This window comes from Aethalodelphis obliquidens, unplaced genomic scaffold, assembly GCF_003676395.1.
Source record: "Aethalodelphis obliquidens isolate GAN/ISIS:26980383/991018 unplaced genomic scaffold, ASM367639v1 scaffold39, whole genome shotgun sequence".
Lineage (NCBI taxonomy): Eukaryota > Metazoa > Chordata > Mammalia > Artiodactyla > Delphinidae > Aethalodelphis > Aethalodelphis obliquidens.
In genome coordinates this window covers 10,286,498-10,309,591 of record NW_020837983.1, presented here as the reverse complement: position 1 = coordinate 10,309,591, position 23,094 = coordinate 10,286,498, and the positions used below count along the sequence as shown (strand labels likewise).

The 23,094-nt window shown below is 36.8% G+C and overlaps 1 protein-coding gene across 4 annotated transcripts in view; it reads right to left on the bottom strand.

Annotated features, from left to right (window-relative positions):
- Window positions 1–23,094, bottom strand: part of SPAG1 (sperm associated antigen 1) — a 99,773-nt gene that overhangs the window by 52,634 nt on the left and 24,045 nt on the right. For all 4 annotated transcript variants that reach the window (XM_027131507.1, XM_027131508.1, XM_027131506.1 and 1 more), the window contains 4 exons: window positions 22,401–22,506; window positions 19,235–19,365; window positions 16,174–16,280; window positions 6,240–6,399 (listed from right to left, as the gene is read on the bottom strand). In XM_027131507.1, the coding sequence (XP_026987308.1) occupies window positions 6,240–6,399; window positions 16,174–16,280; window positions 19,235–19,365; window positions 22,401–22,506 (504 nt within the window). The remainder of the gene's footprint in view (window positions 1–6,239; window positions 6,400–16,173; window positions 16,281–19,234; window positions 19,366–22,400; window positions 22,507–23,094) is intronic.

Here is a 23,094-nt window from a genome sequence, read left to right as displayed (position 1 = left end):
AAAAAAAAAAAAAAAAAGAGTCATGTACCATAGTGTTCATTGCAGCTCTATTTACAATAGCCAGGACTTGGAAGCAACCTAAGTGTCCATCGACAGATGAATGGATAAACAAGATGTGGCACATATATACAATGGAATATTACTCAGCCATAAAAAGAAACAGAATTGAGTTACTTGTAGTGAAGTGGATGGACCTAGAGTCTGTCATACAGAGTGAAGTAAGTCAGAAAGAGAAAGACAAATACCATATGCTAACACATATATATGGAATCTAAAAAACAAAATAAAAGGTTATGAAGAACCTAGGGGCAGGACAGGAATAAAGACGCAGCCCTACTAGAGAATGGATTTGAGGACATGAGGAGGGGTAAGTGCAAGATGGGACAAAGTGAGAGAGTGGCATGGACATATATATACTACCAAATATAAAATCAATAGCTAGTGGATAGCAACCGCATAGCACAGGGAGATCAACTCTGTGCTTTGTGACCACTTAGAGGGGTGGGATAGGGAGGGTGGAGGGAGATGCAAGAGGGAAGAGATATGGGGATATATGTATATGTATAGCTGATTCACTGTGTTATAAAGCAGAAACTAACACAGCATTGTAAAGCAATTATACTCCAATAAAGATATTTTTTTAAAAAAGCAGAGAAAAATCAATGAGACATTTGAAAAAATCAATAACATTGATAAACCTCGAACTAGACTGACAAACAAAAAAGAGAGAAAACACAAATCGCCACTCTCAGGAAAAGAGTATATCACTACAGGTCAATCAGACATTAAAGCTGTAATAAGGGAGTACTGTGAACTGTGCTTATAAATTCAACAACTTGGTTGAAATGGACCAATTTTTTTGAAACTACTAAACTCAGGATTCACTGAAGAAAAACACAGATAACCTAAACAGTTGTATGTCTACTAAAGAAATTAAATTTGTAATTTTAAATCTTTCACAAAAGAACCTCCAGGCCCAGATGATTTCACTGGCAAATTCTACCAAATTTTAAAAGAAGTAATATCAATTCTACACAATCTCTTTTAGAAAACAGAAGTGGTGGAAGCACATTCCAGCTCCCAACTTTTCCGACGTTGCCATTATCCTGATACCAAAACCAGACATGTACAGTACAAAAAAAAAAAGAAAAACTATAGTCCAATGTCTCTCATGAACATAGATGCAAAAATCATCAACAAGATAATAACAGACAAAATCCTGAAAAGAATAATACATGATGATTGATGGGGTTTATCCCAAGAATTCAAGGCTAGCTCAACTTTTGAAAATCAATCAACATAATCTAATATACTAACAGATTACAGAAGAAAAACCACATGATCAAATCAATTTCTGCAGAAAAAGTATTTGAAAAGTTTACATCAATTTGAGATGAAAAGTTCACATCAATTTGAGATTAAAAGTCACAGTCATGTAGAAATAGAAAGTTACTTCCTTAATTTGATGAAGCCCATCTCTCAAAAACCCACAGTTAACAGAAAACTTAATGACGGAAGACTGAATGCTTGCCCTCTAAGATTAAGAACAAAGCTCATGGTTGTTCACTCTCACCATGTTTATTCAACACCATAGCCCTTAGCCAGTTCAATAAAGTAAGAAAAAGAAAGAAAAGAGGTATAGATTGGAAATTAGAAAAATAAAACTGTTCTTATCTGCAGACCATGTAATTGTCTATGAAAAAAATTCCAAGGAGTCTACAAAAAGAATCCTGGAACTTATCAGTGAGTTAGCAAGACTGCAAGATACAAGGTCAACATATTTTTTAAAATAAATGATATTTTCATATTCTAGCAATGAACAATTCAATTTTCTGAAATTAAAAAAATATTCTTTACAATAGCTCCAAAAAATCTAAATACGTAAGTATAAATTTGTCAAAGTATGTGCAGTATCTGTGTGCTGAAAACTTAAAAAACACTAATGAAATAAATCAAAGAAGACCTAAATAAGTGGAGAGATATACCATGTTCATGCAGAGATATACCATGTTCATGGATTGGAAAAATCCATATAGTTAAAAATCCATATAGTCATTTCTTCCCTATATGATTTATAAATTCAATGCAGTTCCAATCAAATTCCCAGCATGACTTTTTTTAGGTATAAAAGAACTGATTTAACTACCTCATATTTGCTGTCCAATTATACTCTACTATATACTATAGTGATATACAGTGGGAAATTCCTTGTGTTTTGCAGTGAGTAGAAATATAGATTTTAGTAATATAACGAACAGGCTTGTGGTAAAATAGTCATCAAATATATGTGACTGTTAAGTGATTTTATGTAATAAAGGAATATACTTGAATATTAAGAGAAGTTGGAGGAATGCAGCATGTGAAAAATAAAATAAAATTGAAAAACACCTGATTTTAAAACTATGTGAAAGGCAAAGGAACTAGAATAGCCAAACTATTTTGAAAAAAAAAATAAAGCTGAAGGAATCACACTACCTGATTTTAAGACTTACTATAAAACTACAGCACTCGAGATAGTGTGGTATTGACAAAGGGACAGACACATAGGTCAGTGGAGAAGAACTGAACTCAGCGTTAGATTCTATTGGCTACACAAATATGGCCAACTGATTTTTTTTACAAAGGTGCAAAGGCAGTTCAAAGGAGTAAGGATAGTTTTCATCAAATGGTTTTGGAACAATTGGACATCCATATGCAAAAAAGTGAAACTCAATCTAATCCTCACACTTCATAGAAAAATTAACTCAGTATGGCTAAGTGAAATAAGTCAGACAGAGAAAGATAAACACCACATGATCTCATTTATATGTGGAATCTAAAAAGAAAAACCAAACCAAGCTCATAGAGAACAGACTGATAGTTGCCAGAGGCGTATCTGTGTGTGTGTGTGTGTTTCTGTGTGTGTGTGTACATGTGCACACGTGTGCAATGGGTGAAGGGAATCAAAAGGCACAAACTTCCAGTTATAAAATAAGTCATGGGGATGTAACGTACAGCATAGTGACTAGAGTTAATAATACTCTATTATATATTTGAAACTTGCTGAAAGAGATCTTAAAAGTTCTCATCACAAGAAAAAAATTTTTTAACTATTATGGTGATGGTTTTTAACTAGACTTATTGTGGCAATTACTTCACAATATATACAACTATTGAATCATGTTGTACACCTGAAACTAATAGAATGTTATATGTCAGTTATACCTCAATAAAAAAATTAACTCAGAATGGTACATAAGTATAAAACTACGGAACTTTTAAAGGAAAACAGGAGAAAATCCTCATGATTTTAGCTTAGTCAAAGCATTAAGATATGACACCAAATCACCAGCCCATTAAAAAATTTTGATAAACTGGACTCTAATCAAACTAATACCCATTTTTTCTGTGAAAGACACTGATAAAAGAATGAGAAAAAACAAGCTACAAGTAGGGAAAAAATATTTGCAGATCTCATATCTAACAAAGGACTTGTATCAAAAATATGAAATGAACTCTCAAAATTCAACAGTAAGAAATCAACAACCCAACTTTAAAAACTGGTGGAATAATTTCAACAGATACTTTACCAAAAGTGATATAGACATGGCAAATAAGCACAAGAAAAAATGTTCAACATCACTAGCCAATAGTAAAATGCAAATTAAAACCACAGTGAGAAACCACTATACACCTAATAAAATGGCTAAAAAAATTTTTTAAATAAAATACCAAATGCTGGCAAGAATGTGAAACAGCTAGAACTCTCATGTGTTGCTAATGGGAATGAAAAATGGTACCACCATTCTGGAAAAACAGTCTGGAGATTTTTTATAAAGTTAAACATACACTTGCCATTGACCCAGCAGTCCCACTCTTGGTATTTACCCCAGAGAAATGAAAACGTACGTTCACCCAAAAACCTGTGCATGAATATTAATAGCAGCTCTATTCATAAATACCAAATACTGGAAAAAACCCAAATGTCCTTCAACAAATGAAAGGATAAACAAGCTGCAGTATATCCATATAATGGTGTATTACACAGTAATAAAAAGGAATAAATCAAAGATACATGCAACTACATGAATGAATCTCAGTGACATTACACTAAGTGCAGGAAGCTAGTCTCAAAAGGTTATATACTCTCTGATTCCATTTATATGACATTCTGGAAAAGGTGAAACTACAGGAACAGAGAATAGATCAACGGCTACCAAGGCTTGGGGTGATAGAAGGGTTTGGCTAAAAGGAAAGCAAAAAGAGGTGTTCTTTTTTGCCTTCCTTTAGCCAACAATTTGTGATAAAATTGTTCTGGATCCTGACGGTGGTGGCTGTTACATGAAATTATACACGTGTTAGAACTGTATACCAAAAAGTCCATTTTTACTGTATGTAAATTTTAAAAAATAATTTAAAAATAGTGGCAATTGATACAGTTTATATTATATCTTGTTCCAGATAAGATTTTAAATGATTTCCTTTAATTGTAGGATGCTTAGCTAATTATCTTAAGCTAAATATAAACATAAGAAAAACATTTGCTCCCAGAACTTGCTTAAAGGTGAGCCTCAATCAGGACTTCCCTGGGTGGCGCAGTGGTTAAGAATCCGCCTGCCAATGCAAGAGACACGGGTTCAATCCCTGGTCCGGGAAGATCCCACATGCCGTGGAGCAGCTAAACCCATGCGCGGCAACTACTGAGCCTGCGCTCTGGAGCCGGCAAGCCACAATTACTGAGCCCGTATGCCACAACTACTGAAGCCTGCGTGCCTAGAGCCCGTGCTTGGCAACAAGAGAAGCCGCCACAATGAAAAGCCCATGCACCTCAATGAAGAGGAGCCCACGCTCGCCGCAACTTAAGAAAGCCCGCATGCAGCAACAAAGACCTAACACAGCCAAAAATAAATAAATAAATAAATTTATTTAAGAAAAAAAAGGTGAGCCTCAATCCTTGAAAAGCTGCTTACCTTAAACTCTCCTTTTTATCTCTTTGATGCTCTCACTTTCTTTTCCATCTTTCTTGGGTGCTCTACTCTGCCTCATCTCTTTCCCCCTTCTTTTCTGTGCTTTTTTCTTTATCCTAGCTTAACTGATCATATTTTAAGCTGATGTATATATTTTACACTATATATTTTGCCACGAATGAAAACAAACTTATACTCCTTGTTCTTTCTTTAAAGTTGAATGACTTGAACATTTTATATTTCCCTAAAATAAAATATTCTGTCAAATTACTTAAAGTTGGTTTTTACCTGTGAATGATTTTCAGAGCTGACATTTCCCCTTCAGTTGCTCAGGGGCTCTCAAGAAAAAAGAAAAACTTTTCCCCCCTGGTCAAATGAAAAGGCAGATTTTTTCCCCTTAAAGTTGATGTAATTTTCATTGTCTTATATTATGAAGATTAAGCTTTATATAGTCTAGATTCTTTTTTTAAAAATTACATCAAAAGTGAAATTGCATATTTTAAAAAAAAATTGAGAGGCACGCATAGCTACAGGGCATTCCAACAGTGCATTCATTTTTAGGCAAACAACCCCTTTGAAGCCAAGATATTTGTTTGCAACCAAGTAGCTATATATAAAACAATCATCTAAGAGATGGACATAAGGTTAACTTGCAAATGGTGTCACAGAGGCAGCCATTTGTGTTTAAAGGTGATAATCAGGAATTAAATTGAGCACTAGAAAAGATGTCAGATTATGAAGAAAAATGGGTTTGCGAGATTGTATTAAGAAAAAGATTTTTTTTACGGTATGCAGGCCTCTCACTGTTGTGGCCTCTCCCTTTGCAGGGCACAGGCTCTGGACGCGCAGGCCCAGAGGCCATGGCTCACAGGCCTAGCCACTCCGCGGCATGTGGGATCTTCCTGGACCGGGGCACGAACCCGTGTCCCCTGCATCGGCAGGCGGACTCTCAACCACTGTGCCACCAGGGAAGCCCCAAGAAAAAGATTTTAACTAGACTTATCGTGGTAATAATTTCACAATACATACAAATATTGAATCATTATGTTGTACACCTGAAACTAACATAATAAGTCAATTATACCGCAATAAGAAAAGAAAAGAAAAAGAAATGAGCTGTGTTAAGAAAAAGATGAAGGAAAAACCTGCTTGTAGACTTACAAGGTAAAGGCTAGAAGAATTTGGTAGACTAAGAATTTCTGTACGAAGAGAAAATTTGAGCCAGCTCATCATATAACAAGATAGGGTTTTTGTTTTTTTTTTTGCATAAACCAAAGAGAAAAGATGTCTTACTGTTATCTCCAATGCCATCTTCATGTTTTCTTCCACTGTCCTTTTCATTTTCATCTTCTGAGTTTTCTACTTCCTGAATAACCATCCTTTTCCCTTTGGTTTGAGTCTCAGATGCAGGTTCAGAATTTTTCAGATCTCTTTCAACCTCTAACAAGGTTTTCTGAAACATAATCGCCACATTAAAGAAAACTTTTTCCTTTAGTAAAAAGTATAACCATTCTTGCAGGTAAGAATATCAAGATATTAAAAAGTGAATAAAGATAACTAAGATAAAGCTTCTTATGGTGGTCTTTATTTTTCTTTTCAAACAACTTCACTGCTTTGTCTGATTAGAACTATACATGTCCACTGTAAAAAACTTAAAGCATAACAAGTATAAAAGAAGGAAGAAAAAAATCATCTGAAATCCTGCCACTCAGATAAACTATTGACATTCTGATGATCATCTTCCTGGATATATTTGTATACATATACAAACAGAGGTGTCCAGTTTTATACAAATTAAACCATACTATACATGTTTAAGAGTCATGTTCAAAGTTCTTTAATATTTTATGCCAACTAGAAATTTAAAAAATATATCAAACCATTTTGCTTCCTTCCTCATCTTTAGCACCTTACTGAGGTATAACTGACATAAACTGCACATACTTAAAGAGCACAAGTTTTAATAGATTTTGATGTAATATCATTCACAAAACGTTTCTTCCTATCTTTTTGTTATGATTCCCTTTTGCTCATCCCTGCAACCACTGTTCTTTCTGTTACGATAGATTAGTTTGTATTTTCCAGTTTTTTATATAAGTAGAATCAAAATACATGTACTCTTTTTGTCTGGCTTCTTTCACTTAGCATAATTATTTTGAAATTTATCCACGTCGTCTTATGAACCTATTAGTTCATTCCCTTTTATTGTTCAGTAGTATTCTATTATATGCTTATAAAATGATTTGTTTATCCATTCACCTATTGATGGACATTTTAGGCTATTTTCAGTTTTTGGCAATTACAAATGAAGCCATTATAAACATTCGTGCTTAAATCTTTGTATGGACATATGCTTGTATTTTTCTTGGTGAATACTCGGAGTGGAATGACTGGGTCATGCGGTAGGCGTATGATTGTTTTAACTTTTTACCTGTATTCCAAAGCAGTGGGATCATTTTATATTCCCAAGTTTCAGTTCTCCCACATGCCCACCAACACTTAGTATGGTCAATCATTTTCATTTTAGCTAACAGGTTTGTAGTGGTATCTCTTGTGGTTTTATGTTTCTCTAATGACTAATGACATTGAGCATCTTTTCATGTGCTTATTTTCCATTCACATAACTTTTGGTGACGTGTCTGATCAAATATCTTGCTTATTTTTCATCAACCTGTTTGTTTTCTTGAGTTTTTAAAGTTCTGTATATATTCAGGACACAAGCCCTTTGTCGGATACATGATTGCAACTATTTTCCCCCAGTCTATGGCTTGTCTTTTTATTCTTCTGATAGAATAAATAAAAACTTTTTAATTTTGATGAAGCCCGATTATCAACTTTTTATAGATTATGCCTCTGTGTCACACCTAAGGAATATTTGTCTCATCCAAGGTCATAAAGATTTTCTCTTATGTTTTCTTCTAGAACTTTCATACTCCAAGTCTTATATTAAGGTATATGATCCGCTTTGAGTTAATCTTTACATATGGTTAAGGTAAAAATGCATTTGGTTAAGGTCTAAAGTTAATATGTAAACATGAACTTATGTTGGATAGTAAAATTAAAAGTGGTTTTCCTTTTTTCAATTTTTTTTTAGAATATTAAAATGCTAACTTTTTAATGAACATACCATTATAAAAAGGAAATACTATGGGGTGAAGATGTGTTCCTAAGCTGCACCCTAAACCTAATCCACTGAAATGCTGACTTGATAAATGCAGCTGATACAGTAGGGACATCAGCTGCCTCTCAGAAAGAGTTAGATAACCTGAAAGGTATGTGGAAACAGTGACAACTTATTGGTGGAAGACAGTTCTCCAGGGGTTTCCCATATTTCTAAATATATTATAAGCAGAGGAGCTAAACCACCTTTGTTCTAGACTTTATTTTTTCTTTGATTTATAACAACAGGAATTTATTTCTCAGTTCTGAAGACTGGGAAGTCCAAGTTTAAGGTGCTAGCAGATTTGGTTTCTGGTGAGGGCCTGCTTTCTGGTTCACAGACAGCTGTGTTCCTGCTGTATCTGCACTTGGTGAAAGGGACCTAGATTATCTTTTTAAGGATGTTTGTACTGACAACAGCCCTGGGAAATAGAGAATGCCCTATCTGGGCATTCTGCCGCCCACACGGAACTTGGTGGCCAGGGTAACGGACATGAGCTTCAAGCTCATCAGCTTGCCATGCCATGAGTAGCAAAGTCTTTTGTGCCTGACCCAGGAATCTTGTATATTCTTCTAGGCCACCTTGCTAATTTACATGTAGGGTAAACTCTCAGGCCCTTCACAGCTCTTGACACTTACCTCCACTCCTTAGGATTGAATACAGATCCCCTAAGTGCATATCTGAGTCAGTTTACTGTTAGGGATGCTATGGTTACCACGCAAATTAAGGAATAAACACTCTTTTATGGCCATCAAGCTCCTGCTTAATCCTACCTAGGAAAGTTCTACACCATTTGCATAATAAATTGAACTTGGCTCAAAGAAAAGAACTGCCTACAAAGCTTCAGGAAAGAGAAAATTATTTGTCCTTCAGGAGTAGGTTTATGATTTTGGACAATTTAAGAGCCAGCTTTCTTCCACTTCAAATAGACGTTAACACTGGGAATATCTGAGATGTACCTCTCTTTTTTTTTTAACATCTTTATTGGAGTATAATTGCTTTACAATGGTATGTTAGTTTCTGCTTTATAAACAAGTGAATCAGCTATACATATAAATATATCCCCATATCTCTTCCCTCTTGCGACTCCCTCCCACCCTCCCTATCCCACTCCTCTAGGTGGTCACGAAGCACCAAGCTGATCTCCCTGTGCTATGTGGCTACTTCCCGTGAGCTATCGGTTTTACATTCGGTAGTGTATATATGTCCATGCCACTCTCTCACTTTGTCCCAGCTTCCCCTTCCCCCTCCCCGTGTCCTCAAGTCCATTCTCTGCATCCACCTCACTACAAATAACTCAATTTCGTTTCTTTTTGTGGCTGAGTAATATGCCACTGTTTATATGTGCCACATCTTCTTTATCCATTCATCTGTCGATGGACACTTACGTTGCTTCCATGTCCTAGCTACTGTAAATAGAGCTGCAATGAACATTGTGGTACATGACTATTTTTTGAATTATGGTTTTCTCAGGGTATATGTCCAGTAGTGGGATTGCTGGGTCGTATGGTAGTTCTATTTTTAGTTTTTTAAGGAACCTCCATACTGTTCTCCATAGTGGCTGTATCAGTTTCCACTCCCTCCAACAGTGCAAGAGGGTTCCCTTTTCTCCACACCCTCTCCAGCATTTGTTGTTTGTAGATTTTTTGATGAAGTCCATTCTAACTGGTGTGAAGTGATACCTCACTGCAGTTTTGATTTGCATTTCTCTAATAATTAGTGATGTTGAGCAGCTTCTCATGTGCTTCTTGGCCATCTGTATATCTTCTTTGGAGAAATGTCTATTTAGGTCTTCTGCCCATCTGTGGATTGGGCTGTATGTTTTTTTGATATTGAGCTGCAAGAGCTGCTTGTAAATTTTGGAAATTAATCCTTTGTCAGTTGCTTCATTTGCAAATATTTTCTCTCATTCTGAGGGTTGTCTTTTCGTGCTGTTTATGTTTTCCTTTGCTGTTCAAAAGCTTTTAAGTTTCATTAGGTCACATTTGTTTCTTTTTATTTCCATTTCTCTAGGAGCTGGGTCAAAAAGGATCTTGCTGTGATTTATATCAGAGTGTTCTGCCTATGTTTTCCTCTAGGAGTTTTAGAGTGTCTGGCCTTACATTTAGGTCTTTAATCCATTTTGAGTTTATTTTTGTGGTGTTAGGGAGTGTTCTAATTTCATCCTTTTACATGTAGCTGTCCAGTTTTCCCAGAACCATTTATTGAAGAGGCTGTCTTTTCTCCATTGTATATTCTTGCCTCCTTTATCAAAAATAAGGTGACCATATGTGCTTGGGTTTATCTCTGGGCTTTCTATCCTGTTCCATCGATCTATATTTCTGTTTTTGTGCCAGTACAATACTGTCTTGATTGCTGTAGCTTTGTAGTATAGTCTGAAGTCAGGGAGCCTGATTCCTCCAGGTCCATTTTTCTTTCTCAAGATTGCTTTGGCTATACGGGATCTTTTGTGTTTTCATACAAATTATGCAATTTTTTGTTCCAGTTCTGTGAAAATATGCCAGTGGTAGTGTGATAGGGGTTGCACTGAATCCGTAGATTGCTTTGGGTAGTATAGTCATTTTCACAATGTTGATTCTTCCAATCCAAGAACATGGTATATCTCTCCATCTATTTGTATCATCTTTAATTTCTTTCATCAGTGTCTTATAGTTTTCTGCATACAGGTCTTTTGTCTTCTTAGGTAGGTTTGTTCCTAGGTGTGTTATTCTTTTTGTTGCAATGGTACATGGGAGTGTTTCCATAATTTCACTTTCAAATTTTTCATCATTAGTGTAAAGGAATGCAAGAGATTTCTGTGCATTAATTTTACATCCTGCTATTTTACCAAGTTCATTGATTACCTGTAGTAGTTTTTCAGTAGCATCTTTAGGATTCTCTATGTATAGTATCATATCAACTGCAAACAGTGACAGCTTTACTTCTTTTCCGATATGGATTCCTTTTATTTCTTTTTCTTCTCTGCTTGCTGTGGCTAAAACTTCCAAAACTATGTTGAATAATAGTGGTAAGAGTGGGCATCCTTGTCTTGTTCCTGATCTTAGTGGAAATGGTTACAGTTTTTCACCATTGAGTATGATGTTGGCCGTGGGTTTGTCATATATGGCCTTTATTATGCTGAAGTAAGTTCCATGTATGCCTACTTTCTGGAGGGTTTTTATCATAAATGGGTGCTGAATTTTGTTGAAAGCTTTTTCTGCATCTATTGAGATGATCATATGGTTTTTATTCAATTTGTTAATATGGTGTATCACATTGATTATTTGCATATATTGAAGTTTCCTTGCATTCCTGAGATAAACCCCACGTGATCATGGTGTACAATCCTTTTAATGTGATGTTGGATTCTGTTTGCTAGTATTTTGTTGACAATTTTTGAATCTATGTTTATCAGTGATATTGGCCTGTAGTTTTGTGACTTCTTTGTCTGGTTTTGGTATCAGGGTGATGGTGGCCTCGTAGAATGAGTTTGAGAGTGTTCCTCCCTCTGCTATATTTTGGAAGAGTTTGACAAGGATGGGTGTTAGCTCTTCTATAAATGTTTGATAGAATTTTCTTGTGAAGCCATGTGGTCCTGGGCTTTTGTTTGTTGGAAGAGTTTTAATCAGTTTCAATTTCAGTGCTTGTGATTGGTCTCTTCATATTTTCTATTTCTCCCTGTTTCAGTCTCAGAAGGTTGTGCTTTTCTAAGAATTTGTCCAGTTCTTCCAGGTTGTCCATTTTATTGGCATAGCATTGCTTGTAGTAATCTCTCATGATCCTTTGTATTTCTGCAGTGTCAGCTGTTACTTCTCCTTTTTCATTTCTAATTCTATTGATTTGAGTCTTCTCCCTTTTTTTCTTGATGAGTCTGGCTAATGGTTTATCAATTTTGTTTTTCTTCTCAAAGAACCAGCTTTTAATTTTATTGATTTTTGCTATTTTTTCCTTCATTTATTTCTGATCTGATCTTTATGATTTCTTTCCTTCTGCTAACTTTGGGGGTTTTGGTTCTTCTTTCTCTAATTGCTTTAGGTGTAAAGTTAGGTTCTTTCTTTGAGACGTTTCTTGTTTCTCTTAAGGTAGTATTGTATCACTATAAACTTCCCTCTTAGTACTGATTTTGCTACATCCCATAGGTTTAGTGTCATAATGTTTTCATTGTCCTTTGTTTCTAGGTATTTTTTGATTTCCACTTTGATTTCTTCAGTGATCTCTTGGTTATTAAGCAGTGTATTGTTTAGCCTCCATGTGTTTGTATTTTTTACAGATCTTTTCCTGTAATTAATATCTAGTCTCACAGCATTGTGGTCGGAAAAGATACTTTATACGATTTGAATTTTCTTAAATTCACCAAGCCTTGATTTGTGACCCAAGATATGATCTATCCTGGAGAATGTTCCATGAGCACTTGAGAAGAAAGTGTGTTCTGTTGTTTTGGGATGGAATGTCCTATAAATATCAATTAGGTCCATCTTGTTTAATGTATCACTTAAAGCTTGTGTTACGTTATTTATTTTCATTTTGGATGATCTGTCCATTGGTGAAAGTGGGGTGTTAACGTCCCCTACTATGATTGTGTTACTGTCAATTTCCCCTTTTATGGCTGTTAGCATTTGCCTTATGTATTGAGGTGCTCCTATGTTGGGTGCATAAATATTTACAATTGTCATATCTTCTTCTTGTATTGAGCCCTTGATCATTATGTAGTGTCCTTCTTTGTCTCTGGTAATAGTCTTTACTTTAAATTATATTTTGTCTGATATGAGAATTGCTACTCCAGCTTACTTTTGATTTCCATTTTCATGGAATATCTTTTTCCATCCCCTTTCAGTCTGTATGTGTTCTTAGGTCTGAAGTGGGTCTCTTGTAGACAGCATAAGTACGGGTCTTGTTTTTGTATATATTCAGCCAGTCTGTTTCTTTTGGTTGGAGCATTTAATCCATTTACATTTAAGGTAATTATTGATGTGTATGTTCCTATTAACATTTTCTAAATTTTTGTCGTTTGTTATTGTAGGTCTTTTCCTTCTCCTGTGTTTCCTGCCTAGAAAAGTTCCTTGAGCATTTGTTGTAAAGCTTGTTTGGTGGTGCTGTATTCTCTTAGGTTCTGTTTGTCTGTAAAGGTTTTAATTTCTCTGTTGAATCTGAATGAGATCCTTGCTGGGTAATCTTGGGTGTAGGTTTTTCCCTTTCATCACTTTAAATATGTCCTGCCACTCCCTTCTGGCTTGCACAGTTTCTGCTGAAAGATCAGCTGTTAACCTTATGGGGAGTCCCTTGTATGTTGTTGTTTTTCCCTTGATGCTCTTAATATTTTTTCTCTGTATTTAAATTTTGATAGTTTGATTAATACGTGTCTTGGCATGTTTCTCCTTGGATTTATCCTGTATGGGACTCTGCGCTTCCTGGAGTTGACTATTTTCTTTCCCATGTTAGGGAAGTTTTCAACTATAATCTCATCAAATATTTTCTTTCTTTTTCTCTTCTTTTTCAGGGACCCGTATAATTCGAATGTTGGTGCGTTTAATGTTGTCCCAGAGGTCTCTGAGACTGTCCTCAATTCTTTCCATTCTTTTTTCTTTATTCTGCTCTGCAGTAGTTATTTCCACTATTTTATCTTCCAGGTCACTTATCTGTTCTTCTTCTTCAGTTATTCTGCTATTGATTCCTTCTAGAGAATTTTTATTTCATTCATTGTGTTGTTCATCATTGTTTGTTTGCTCTTTAGTTCTTCTAGGTCCTTGTTAAACGTTTGTTGTATTTTCTCCATTCTATTTCCAAGATTTTGGATCACCTTTACTATCATTATTCTGAATTCTTTTTCAGGTAGACTGCCTATTTCCTCTTCATTTATTTGGTCTGGTGGGTTTTTACCTTGCTCCTTCATCTGATGTGTGTTTCTCTGTCTTCTCATTTTGCTTAACTTACTGTGTTTGGGGTCTCCTTTTCACAGGCTGCAGGTTTGTAGTTCCCATTGTTTTTGGCGTCTACCCCCACTGGCTATGGTTGGCTCAGTGGGTTGTGTAGGCTTCCCTGTGGAGGGGACTGGTGCCTGTGTTCTGGTGGATGAGGCTGGATCTTCTTTCTGGTGGGCAGGTCTGTGTCTGGTGGTGTGTTTTGCATTTTCTATGATCTGATTATGATTTTAGGCAGCCTTTCTGCTGAAGGGTGGGGTTGTGTTCCTGCCTTGCTAGTTGTTTGGCATAGGGTGTACAGCACTGTTGCTTGCTGGTCGTTGAGTGGAGCTGGGTCTTGGCGTTGAGATGGAGATTTCTGGGATATTTTTGCTGTTTGATATTACATGGAGCTGGGAGGTCTGTGGTGGACCAATGTCCTGAACTCAGCTCTCCCACCTCAGAGGCACAGGCCTGACTCCCAGCCTGGTCACCAAGACCCTGTCATCCACACAGCTCAGAATAAAAGGGAGAAAAAAAGAAACAAGGGAAGTAAAAAATAAATAAAATAAAGTTATAAAATAAAGAATAATTTTTAAAAATAAAAACAAAATTTGAAAATAATAAAATAGAAAGAAAGAAGAGAGCAACCAAACCAAAGAACAGTTCCACCAATGATAACAGATGCTAAAAACTATACTAAAAAAAACCCCAAAAAACGGACAGACAGAACCCTAGGACAAATGGTAAAAGCAAAGCTATACAGACAAAATCACAGAAGCATACACATACACACTCACAAAAAGAGAAAAAGGAAAAAATATATATATATATATATATATCATTGCTTCCAAAGTCCACTCCCTCAATTTGGGATGATTCGTTGTCTATTCAGGTATTCCACAGATGCAGGGTACATCAAGTTGATTGTGGAGATTTAATCCTCTGCTCCTGAGGCTGCTGGGAGAGATTTCCCTTTCTCTTCTTTGTTTGCACAGCTCCTGGGGTTCAGCTTTGGATTTGGCCCTGCCTCTGCGTGTAAGTTGCCTGAGGGCTTCTGTTCCCGCTCAGACAGGACGGGGTTAAAGGAGCATCTGATTAGGGGGCTCTGGCTCCCTAAGGCCGGGGGCAGGCCGGGTACGGAATGTGGGGCAAGCCTGCGGTGGCAGAGGCCGGTGTGATGTTGCAACAGCCTGAGGCGTGCCATGTGTTCTCCTGGGGAAGTTGTCCCTGGATCACAGGACCCTGGTAGTGGCAGGCTGCACAGGCTCCCAGGAGGGGAGGTGTGGATAGTGACCTATGCTTGCACACAGGCTTCTTGGTGGCTGCAGCAGCAGCCTTAGCATTTCATGCCCGTCTCTGCGGTCCACGCTGATAGCCGCGGCTCATGCCCACCTCTGGAGCTTGTTTCGGCAGTGCTCTGAATCCCCTCTCCTTGCGCACCACAGAACGAGGCAAGAAAAAGTCTCTTGCCTCTTCGGCAGTTCCAGACTTTTCCCCCCAGACTCCCTCCCAGCTAGCTGTGGTGCAGTAGCCCCCTTCAGGCTATGTTCACACAGCCAACCCCAGTCCTCTCCCTGGGATCTGACCTCCGAAGCCAGAGCCTCAGCTCGCAGCCCCCGCCCGCCCCGGCAGGTGAGAAGACAAGCCTCTCGGGCTGGTGAGTGCTGGTCAGCACCGATCCTCTGTGCAGGAATGTCTCTGCTTTGCCCTCCACACCCCTGTTGCTGCGCTCTTCTCCGTGGCCCCGAAGCTTCCCCCCTCCGCCACGTGCAGTCTCCGTCCACGAAGGGGCTTCCTAGTGTGTGGAAAGCTTTCCTCCTTCACAGCCCCCTCCCACTGGTGCAGGTCCCTTCCCTATTCTTTTGTCTCTGCTTTTTCTTTTCTATTTTGCCCTACCCAGGTACGTGGGGAGTTTCTTGCCTTTTGGGAGGTCTGGGTTCTTCTGTCAGCGCTCAGTAGGTGTTCTGTAGGAGTTGTTCCACATGTAGATGTATTTCTGATGTATCTGTGGGAAGGAAGGTGATCTCCACATCTTACTCTTCCACCATCTTGAAGCTCCTCATACCTATTTCTTAAAGCTGTGTCCTAATCCTCGACATCATTTTTCCAGCAAGACTGATATCATTTTAACATAAATACAGAAATAGCAAACTATAGAATTAGGTGAGGTATCACTTTCTGTACTTACTTTGGCCAACTCATTATCAGGTTCAACAGTCAGTACTTTATTCAAATCTTTTATAGCTTCCTGGAGCTTGTTTTGATGTTTATACGTAGTGGCACGGCGCAGAAGAGCTGAAAATTTACCAAAATAAAAGACATACTTTAACATATGGCATTATGGTTATAACACACTTTTCAAGTGTAAGTATATATGTAACATAGAACAGTTTAGAATGCAATTGTGCAAACTACACCAACTTCCAACGACCTGGCCCTCTGGGTGCTCCAGTCCCTGCCAGCTCCTCCAAGGGCTGAGAGACCCGGTACCTCACCCCTCAGAAGCACCATGCTGTGCTACAATAATGGGAAGGTCTTCACTAAACAGTAACACGTTCCTCCTTATAATCATCACTAGTATTATTTCCACTTTATGAACATTTAGAAAACCCCTCCTTTAAATTTAGTACATTACTGACCAGCACCTGACCCAGAATCTGGGCTGTTAGTGAAATCTCTATAGCACAGGGAACTGAAGGAATCCTGGTGATTATGTCAACTAGGTTCAGAAATTGAATACTTTAGCAATTTGTATCAGGGTTTTTTTTTTTTTTTTGTAGGTTACAATATCTAATTTGATCATTTTTTAATACTGAAATGAATGCCTTCCTAGTCCAATTGTTATTAATTATATAATGAGAGAATTTTGTGTAGTTAGACATGATTTTGAAAAGAATCAGTCTTGGTAATTCTGAAAAGTGAGATATTTATATCTGATTTAATACACTTTTATTTTTTTATTTTAGATTTTTTTTTTTTTTGATGTGGACCATTTTTAAAGTCTTTATGGAATTTGTTACAATAATGCTTCTGTTTTATGTTTTGGTTTTTTGGCCACAGGCATGTAGGATCTTAGCTTCCCAACCAGGCATTGAACCCACACCCCCTGCATTGGAATGTAAAGTCTTAACCACTGGACTGCCAGGGAAGTCCCAATATGCTATTTTAAAACATAAATTTCACTAGTTTGATTTTAGTCCTAGAATGAGCCACGAAAATCTAGAGGATAAATCATTTTATCCTAAGTGTAATCAAAATTGTAGCATAAGTACAAGTTTAGCTTTTACTATTACTACTCAGATTTTAGAAGGGATTGTCCATAAAGAAATATTCATGATATAACAATTACCATTTTTAAAGACTTTTTACTTTGGAAAATACTTTAGATTCACATAAAGTTGCAAAGCTAATACAGATAGTTCTCATATACCTTCACCCAGCTTTCACTAATGCTAACATCTTATATGTAACTACGGTATTTTTGCCAAAACTAATAACATTGGTATAATACTGTCAACTAAACTACAGGCTTTCTTTGGATTTCACCAATTTCTCCACTAATGTCCTTTTTCTGTTCCAGGATGTAATCAAATACCACATTGCATTCAGAGCAATTATTTTTTGAGTAAAAAATAAAATTTTCAACAGGAAGATATTTATCCACTTAAGAAAACCTAAGGCTTTTCAATGCTTTATGGCCATAATGATGGCCATAGTGGCTCTGTCAAATTTTTTTTTAAATAGTGAAGATTCTGGTGCTTAAGGAATTATTCAATCAAGGAAGAATGAAAACAGAAGGCCATTCTACTGGCAGAAGAGTAGCACAGTGGTTGAATGTGGGCTCCTGATGTCTCATCCAGTGTTGAGTCCTGGCTCTGTCACTTACTAGCAGTGTGATCTTAGGTGAGTTGTTCAATCTCTCTATGCCTCAGTGTCCTTTTGTAAAATGAGTGTGCTAATAATAGTACCTGCACATTTACTGAGCTGTTGTGAAAATTAATGGAGTTAATACATGTACTACATGGCACAGGGCCTGGCACAGTGATGGTGTGGGCCCATCAGGAGATCGTAAAACCTTTACCAGGCACCTGCCTAAAGCTGGGAGCCCACTGGTACTCTGTGATAGAGACAACATACAGGCATGGGAGAACTCTACTGGGGAAAGGAGAGCAATCTATTATGATGACAGTCAGTCTGATGCACCGGGATCCACCCTCAGCACAACCATGGTTTCTGCCCATCCATGTTTGTAGGAATGTGAAGAAAAATTAAGTGGTTATATTTATCTGAATCCGTAAGTATTTAAAGAAATAGAATGAGTCTGTTATAATTTATGCCACTTCCTTTTGGAATGACTCCCTGATAACAGAAAAGGAGAGTGGAGTCTGACTTGCATACTTCAGGCTCGGACCACAGCAAGGTGGTGCAGTCACTGAGACAGGAAATCAGAACAGAGGACAGGTGTTGGTGGAAAGACGTAGTCAGTTTTAGACACATTTAATTTAAAATGTCTATGGACATCTAGGTGGAAAAGCCCACAAAGCAGCTGGTAGAAAGTTCTAGAGCTCTGGTGTGGACTTATTGTATTATATTAATACATATTTTTAAATCTATATTAAATTATACTTAAATTTATTTTTGAATAAAAAGATACAGTTCAATAAGCCAGTCACAAGAAGATAAATACTGTATGATTTCATTCATATGACATACCTAAAATAATAAAATCACAGAGACAGAAAGTAGACTGGTGGTTGCCAGAGGCTGGGGTGGGTGGAGAGAATAGAGAGTTGCGGTTTAATGGGTGCACTTTCAGATTTAAAAAGTTCTGGAGATGGATGGTAGTGATGACTGCACAACAATATGAATGTACTTAATATCACCGAACTATTCACTTAAAAATGATTAAGGTGGTAAATTTTATGTTATGTCAATTTTACCACAATAAAAAAAAAATTGAAAGAAAAAAACACAAACCACAATTCAAATGCAAGCATGAGATATTTCTTTTAAAACACATGTACACTTTATTCAATCAGTCATCTGGGATTATTAGCTACTTCAATGCAAATAATTAGGAACTTAAATTCCAAGTTAAACTTGAAATTAAAAGTAACTTGAGGAAGGTAATGATTCACATATAGAAATCTGAGTTTATCTGAAATATTTTTAGTGTAAATATAAGTGTCTACAAATGGTCTTTAACAGATCCTGTTGCAAATTTAAAGGTATTCTATAAACACTTTTACCCTTTAAGTTCCCAGGTTCTAACTCCAAGACCTTTTCACAATCCTGAAAAGCACTATTCCAGTTCTGTAATTTGAGTTCTGCTTGAGCACGATTGTTATAGGCTGCTACCGTGGGAAGCACTGATATGCTCCTGTAAAAGAAACACTTAATGGCAACAAGCAGATGACAGGAAAACATAAGATAGAGAAACTCATCTAAAGTTGTAAGTAAAACAATCACAGCTCGTGTTATGGGTGCAATTGTGTCCCCGCAAATTCATATGTTGAAATCCTAACCCCCAGCACCTCAGAACGTAACTATACTTGGAGATAGTCTTTAAAGAGATAATTAAGTTAAAGTGAGGTCATGAGGGTGTTCCCTAATCCAATATGACTGGTGTCATTATAAGAAGACGAGATTAGGACACAGACATGCACAGAGGAAAGCTCACTTGAAGACACAGAGAGAAGATGGCCATCTACAAGCCAAGGAGAGAGGCATCAGAAGAAACCAACCCTACAGACACTTTGATCTCAGACTTCTAACCTCCAGAGCTGTGAGAAAATACATTTCTGTTGTTTAAGCCACTCAGTCTGTGACAGTTTGTATGGCAGCTCTAGCAAACGAATATGGCTTGCATCATCAAAAATAATAACATACAATTCTATAAACATATTAAATCAATGTTTGGACAGATGCTTAAATATCCAGTTAAGAGATTTAAAGTTGACTCTGGCTTTAGAAGTGACATGATCACTTAAATACCCACAGATCTCTTAAAAACCCAGTTTAGTTAACATCAAATATCAAATACATATTTTTTTACTCTTTAGGGACAAGTTTCTAGTACAAAAAAAAAGGAGCAACCAACCACAACTAATATCCTTTATTAAGTTGTTATTGTGTTAACAGATACAAATTAGTCTGTAATCTAAAAGTAAATTTAAATCTAAGGAAATGATAATTTTATCAAAGGAATTTAATTGAAGGAAACAAGAGAGTAGTAGTAATTGAGGAATACAGACCTTAAGAGAGTAAATTTTGCTATATTAAGGGTATGAATGCAAAATAATTAATGAAAAGAATTTAAAACCTACCTGGCTGTTGCTTAAAAAACTGATTTGGAATGCTGTAAAATAATGTATTCCTAGATATAGGAAACATAAGGGTATCGGTGCACTAAATTTTCTAAATCCAGAAAAAAAAATGGGAAAGTCACAAAAAGTGTCAATTTACTAAGATCATTAAAGATGAATATAAAGAAATTACACAGTTGGGTAGAGACCAAACATAGAAAATACATGTAAGAATAAATAACACGAGTACCTGACACTGAGTACTTCCCACATGCCAGGCACTAAACAGTCAACTCATTTAATCCTCATTATAATCCACGGAGGAGGCATTACTGCTCTTACGATTTTACAGATGAGAAAATAGATGTAACGGAAAGGTTAAGTAACATGCCCAAGGCCACAAGCTTGGAAATGGTAGAGTCAGGATTTAAATCCCAACTGTCTACTCCAGCACCTGTTCTATTTACCATCGTGTTACCCTGCCTTTCAGCATGTTGTTTTATTTAATCCTCACAGCTGCTCTGAAGTAGGCACTGTTATAGTCTCATCGCACTGAGAAGACTGAGGTAAGAGAGGTGAAGAATCTACCCAAGGCCAGAAAAGTGGCAATTTGAGTTCTCTTAACCATTGCAATATGCTGCTTTAATTCTGCAGCTCTGTGATTTCTTCAAAGAGGAAGACAAGAAAAGTTTGTTCCCTGTAATAGGCAAGAGATTCTCCACTGGTGGAAATCTACAAAAAGACAAACAAAATTCCAGAGCTGACATCCACCTGCCTGAACAGGGGACGCTGTACTGAATGAATGATACCTCAATATCCTCTTTACTTTGTATATTCACTTAAACAGTTGAGCAAACTTCTTTACAGACACCAACAACATTAAAAAAAAATTTTCTTTCCAAAGGTGGAAGCAAGATCGTACAGAGTTTAGCTCTAAGATAGCATTAGTGGTTGTATAAGCACAGTTTGTCTCTAACAATATTTTAGGAAATTAGTTTACTTTTCATAGACTGTAAGAGCTTCATAAGTTCATGCAAGCGTACAATGAACATCTACTATGAACCAGGTACTCTGCTGGGTATTAGGGATACAATGATATTAAAAAAATGACAAGTGGGCTATATTCTTGCAGAGCTTACAGTCCAGTTAGTGCCAAATCACACACACTTGAATTGTACCTCCAACAAAGTAGAGTTAAGATTACTATATGGGTATGTAAATTGGGGGGGGTTAAACTGAGTAGGGTGGAGGTTTAACCTAGTCTGAAAAGTAAAGGCAGACTTCCCCAAAGAAGTGAGACATGGGCTGAGATCTGAAGAATAAGTCAGAATTAACTAAATCATGAGAAGAGGGGAAAGTATGCTAGATGGAGGACCCAGCATATGCAAAGGCCCTGTGGTGGGAGGTAGCACCATAAGTACTAGGATCCAGGCAGTCTGACTATAGAACCTGAGTTCTTAACCTCTATGCTATATGAACTTTCTGTCGAGTTCCATTCAGACAGCTTCTATTTTCTCTGTAAAACAGTAAAGTTAGAACCTCTGTCAAAAGTGGGGATGAAGTGGGAGCTTGGAGGTTTAAGGAAATTATTGAGAAAACAAGGCAAACGCAAGTGAATTTGTGATAAATCACAAGTACAATATCTTAAGTGGTTCTGACACTGATTATTTAGCTTATTTACATCATTTCAACAATTAAATTTAAACATTATCATTTTTTTAAATGGCAAGTTTGCGCTTTCCTGATGGTGCAGTGGTTAAGAATCCACCTGCCAATGCAGGGGACATGGGTTCGAGCCCTGGTCCAGGAAGATCCCACATGCCGCAGAGCAACTAAACCTGTGCACCACAACTACTGAGCCTGCTCTCTAGAGCCCTCAAGCCACAACTACTGAAGCCCGTGTGCCTAGAGACCGTGCTCCACGACGAGAGAAGCCACTGCAATGAGAAGCCCGTGCACCACAACGAAGAGTAGGCCCCACTTGCCACAACTAGAGAAAGCCTGCGCACAGCAATGAAGACCCAACACAGCCAAAAAAATAAAATAAATAAATTAAAACATAAATAAACAAATAAATGGCAAGTATAAACCACAACGAAAATCTGCTCACCGAGTATAATACATCACAGCCTCTTCATAATCTCCTGCGTTAAAAGCTTCATTACCTTTCTCCTTTTCATGAATAGCAAGAAAATCCTTTTCCTTCTCAGTTAGACCTAGAAATAAATGTTACCTACTATAAGTAAAAACATAACTTAGTATAACTTTAACAAATTTAAATCCAAGAATGCTTATTTTAACAGAAGCAGAAAATTATAAATAAAAGAAGATAAAAGTTTCCTAAGTTTAGAGATATTTCTTTTCTTTTTTTTAATTTATCAGAATTTTTGAAGGTTTAGATTTTTTGAATAATTGTTTTGTTTTACTTTAATGGTACTATACACCTGTGGACTTCAAGTGAAAACAACCTGCTCCATCTTTTTGTTTTGAGGCAAAAAGAAAAAAATTTGAGGGATTTGGAGAAAAAAGATGATTTGGAAAAGGGAATGAAAAATGAATTACAGTAAAAAAAAATAGGTTTACATATATATTTTTAAGTCTTACTAAATTTAAATATCGTAACTCTTACTCATAAAATTAAGAAGTTAAAGGATAGAATGGAATTTGTTAGAGGTGGTAAGCTCTAGGAGAAAATCCATAAACTTTTCATGGAAATCTGCAGCACTTAAAAGAGAATGTCTTTGGGTCAACAGCTTTTATTGTATTTCAAAAAATTTAGAGACTACTAAATTATTCTTATTTTC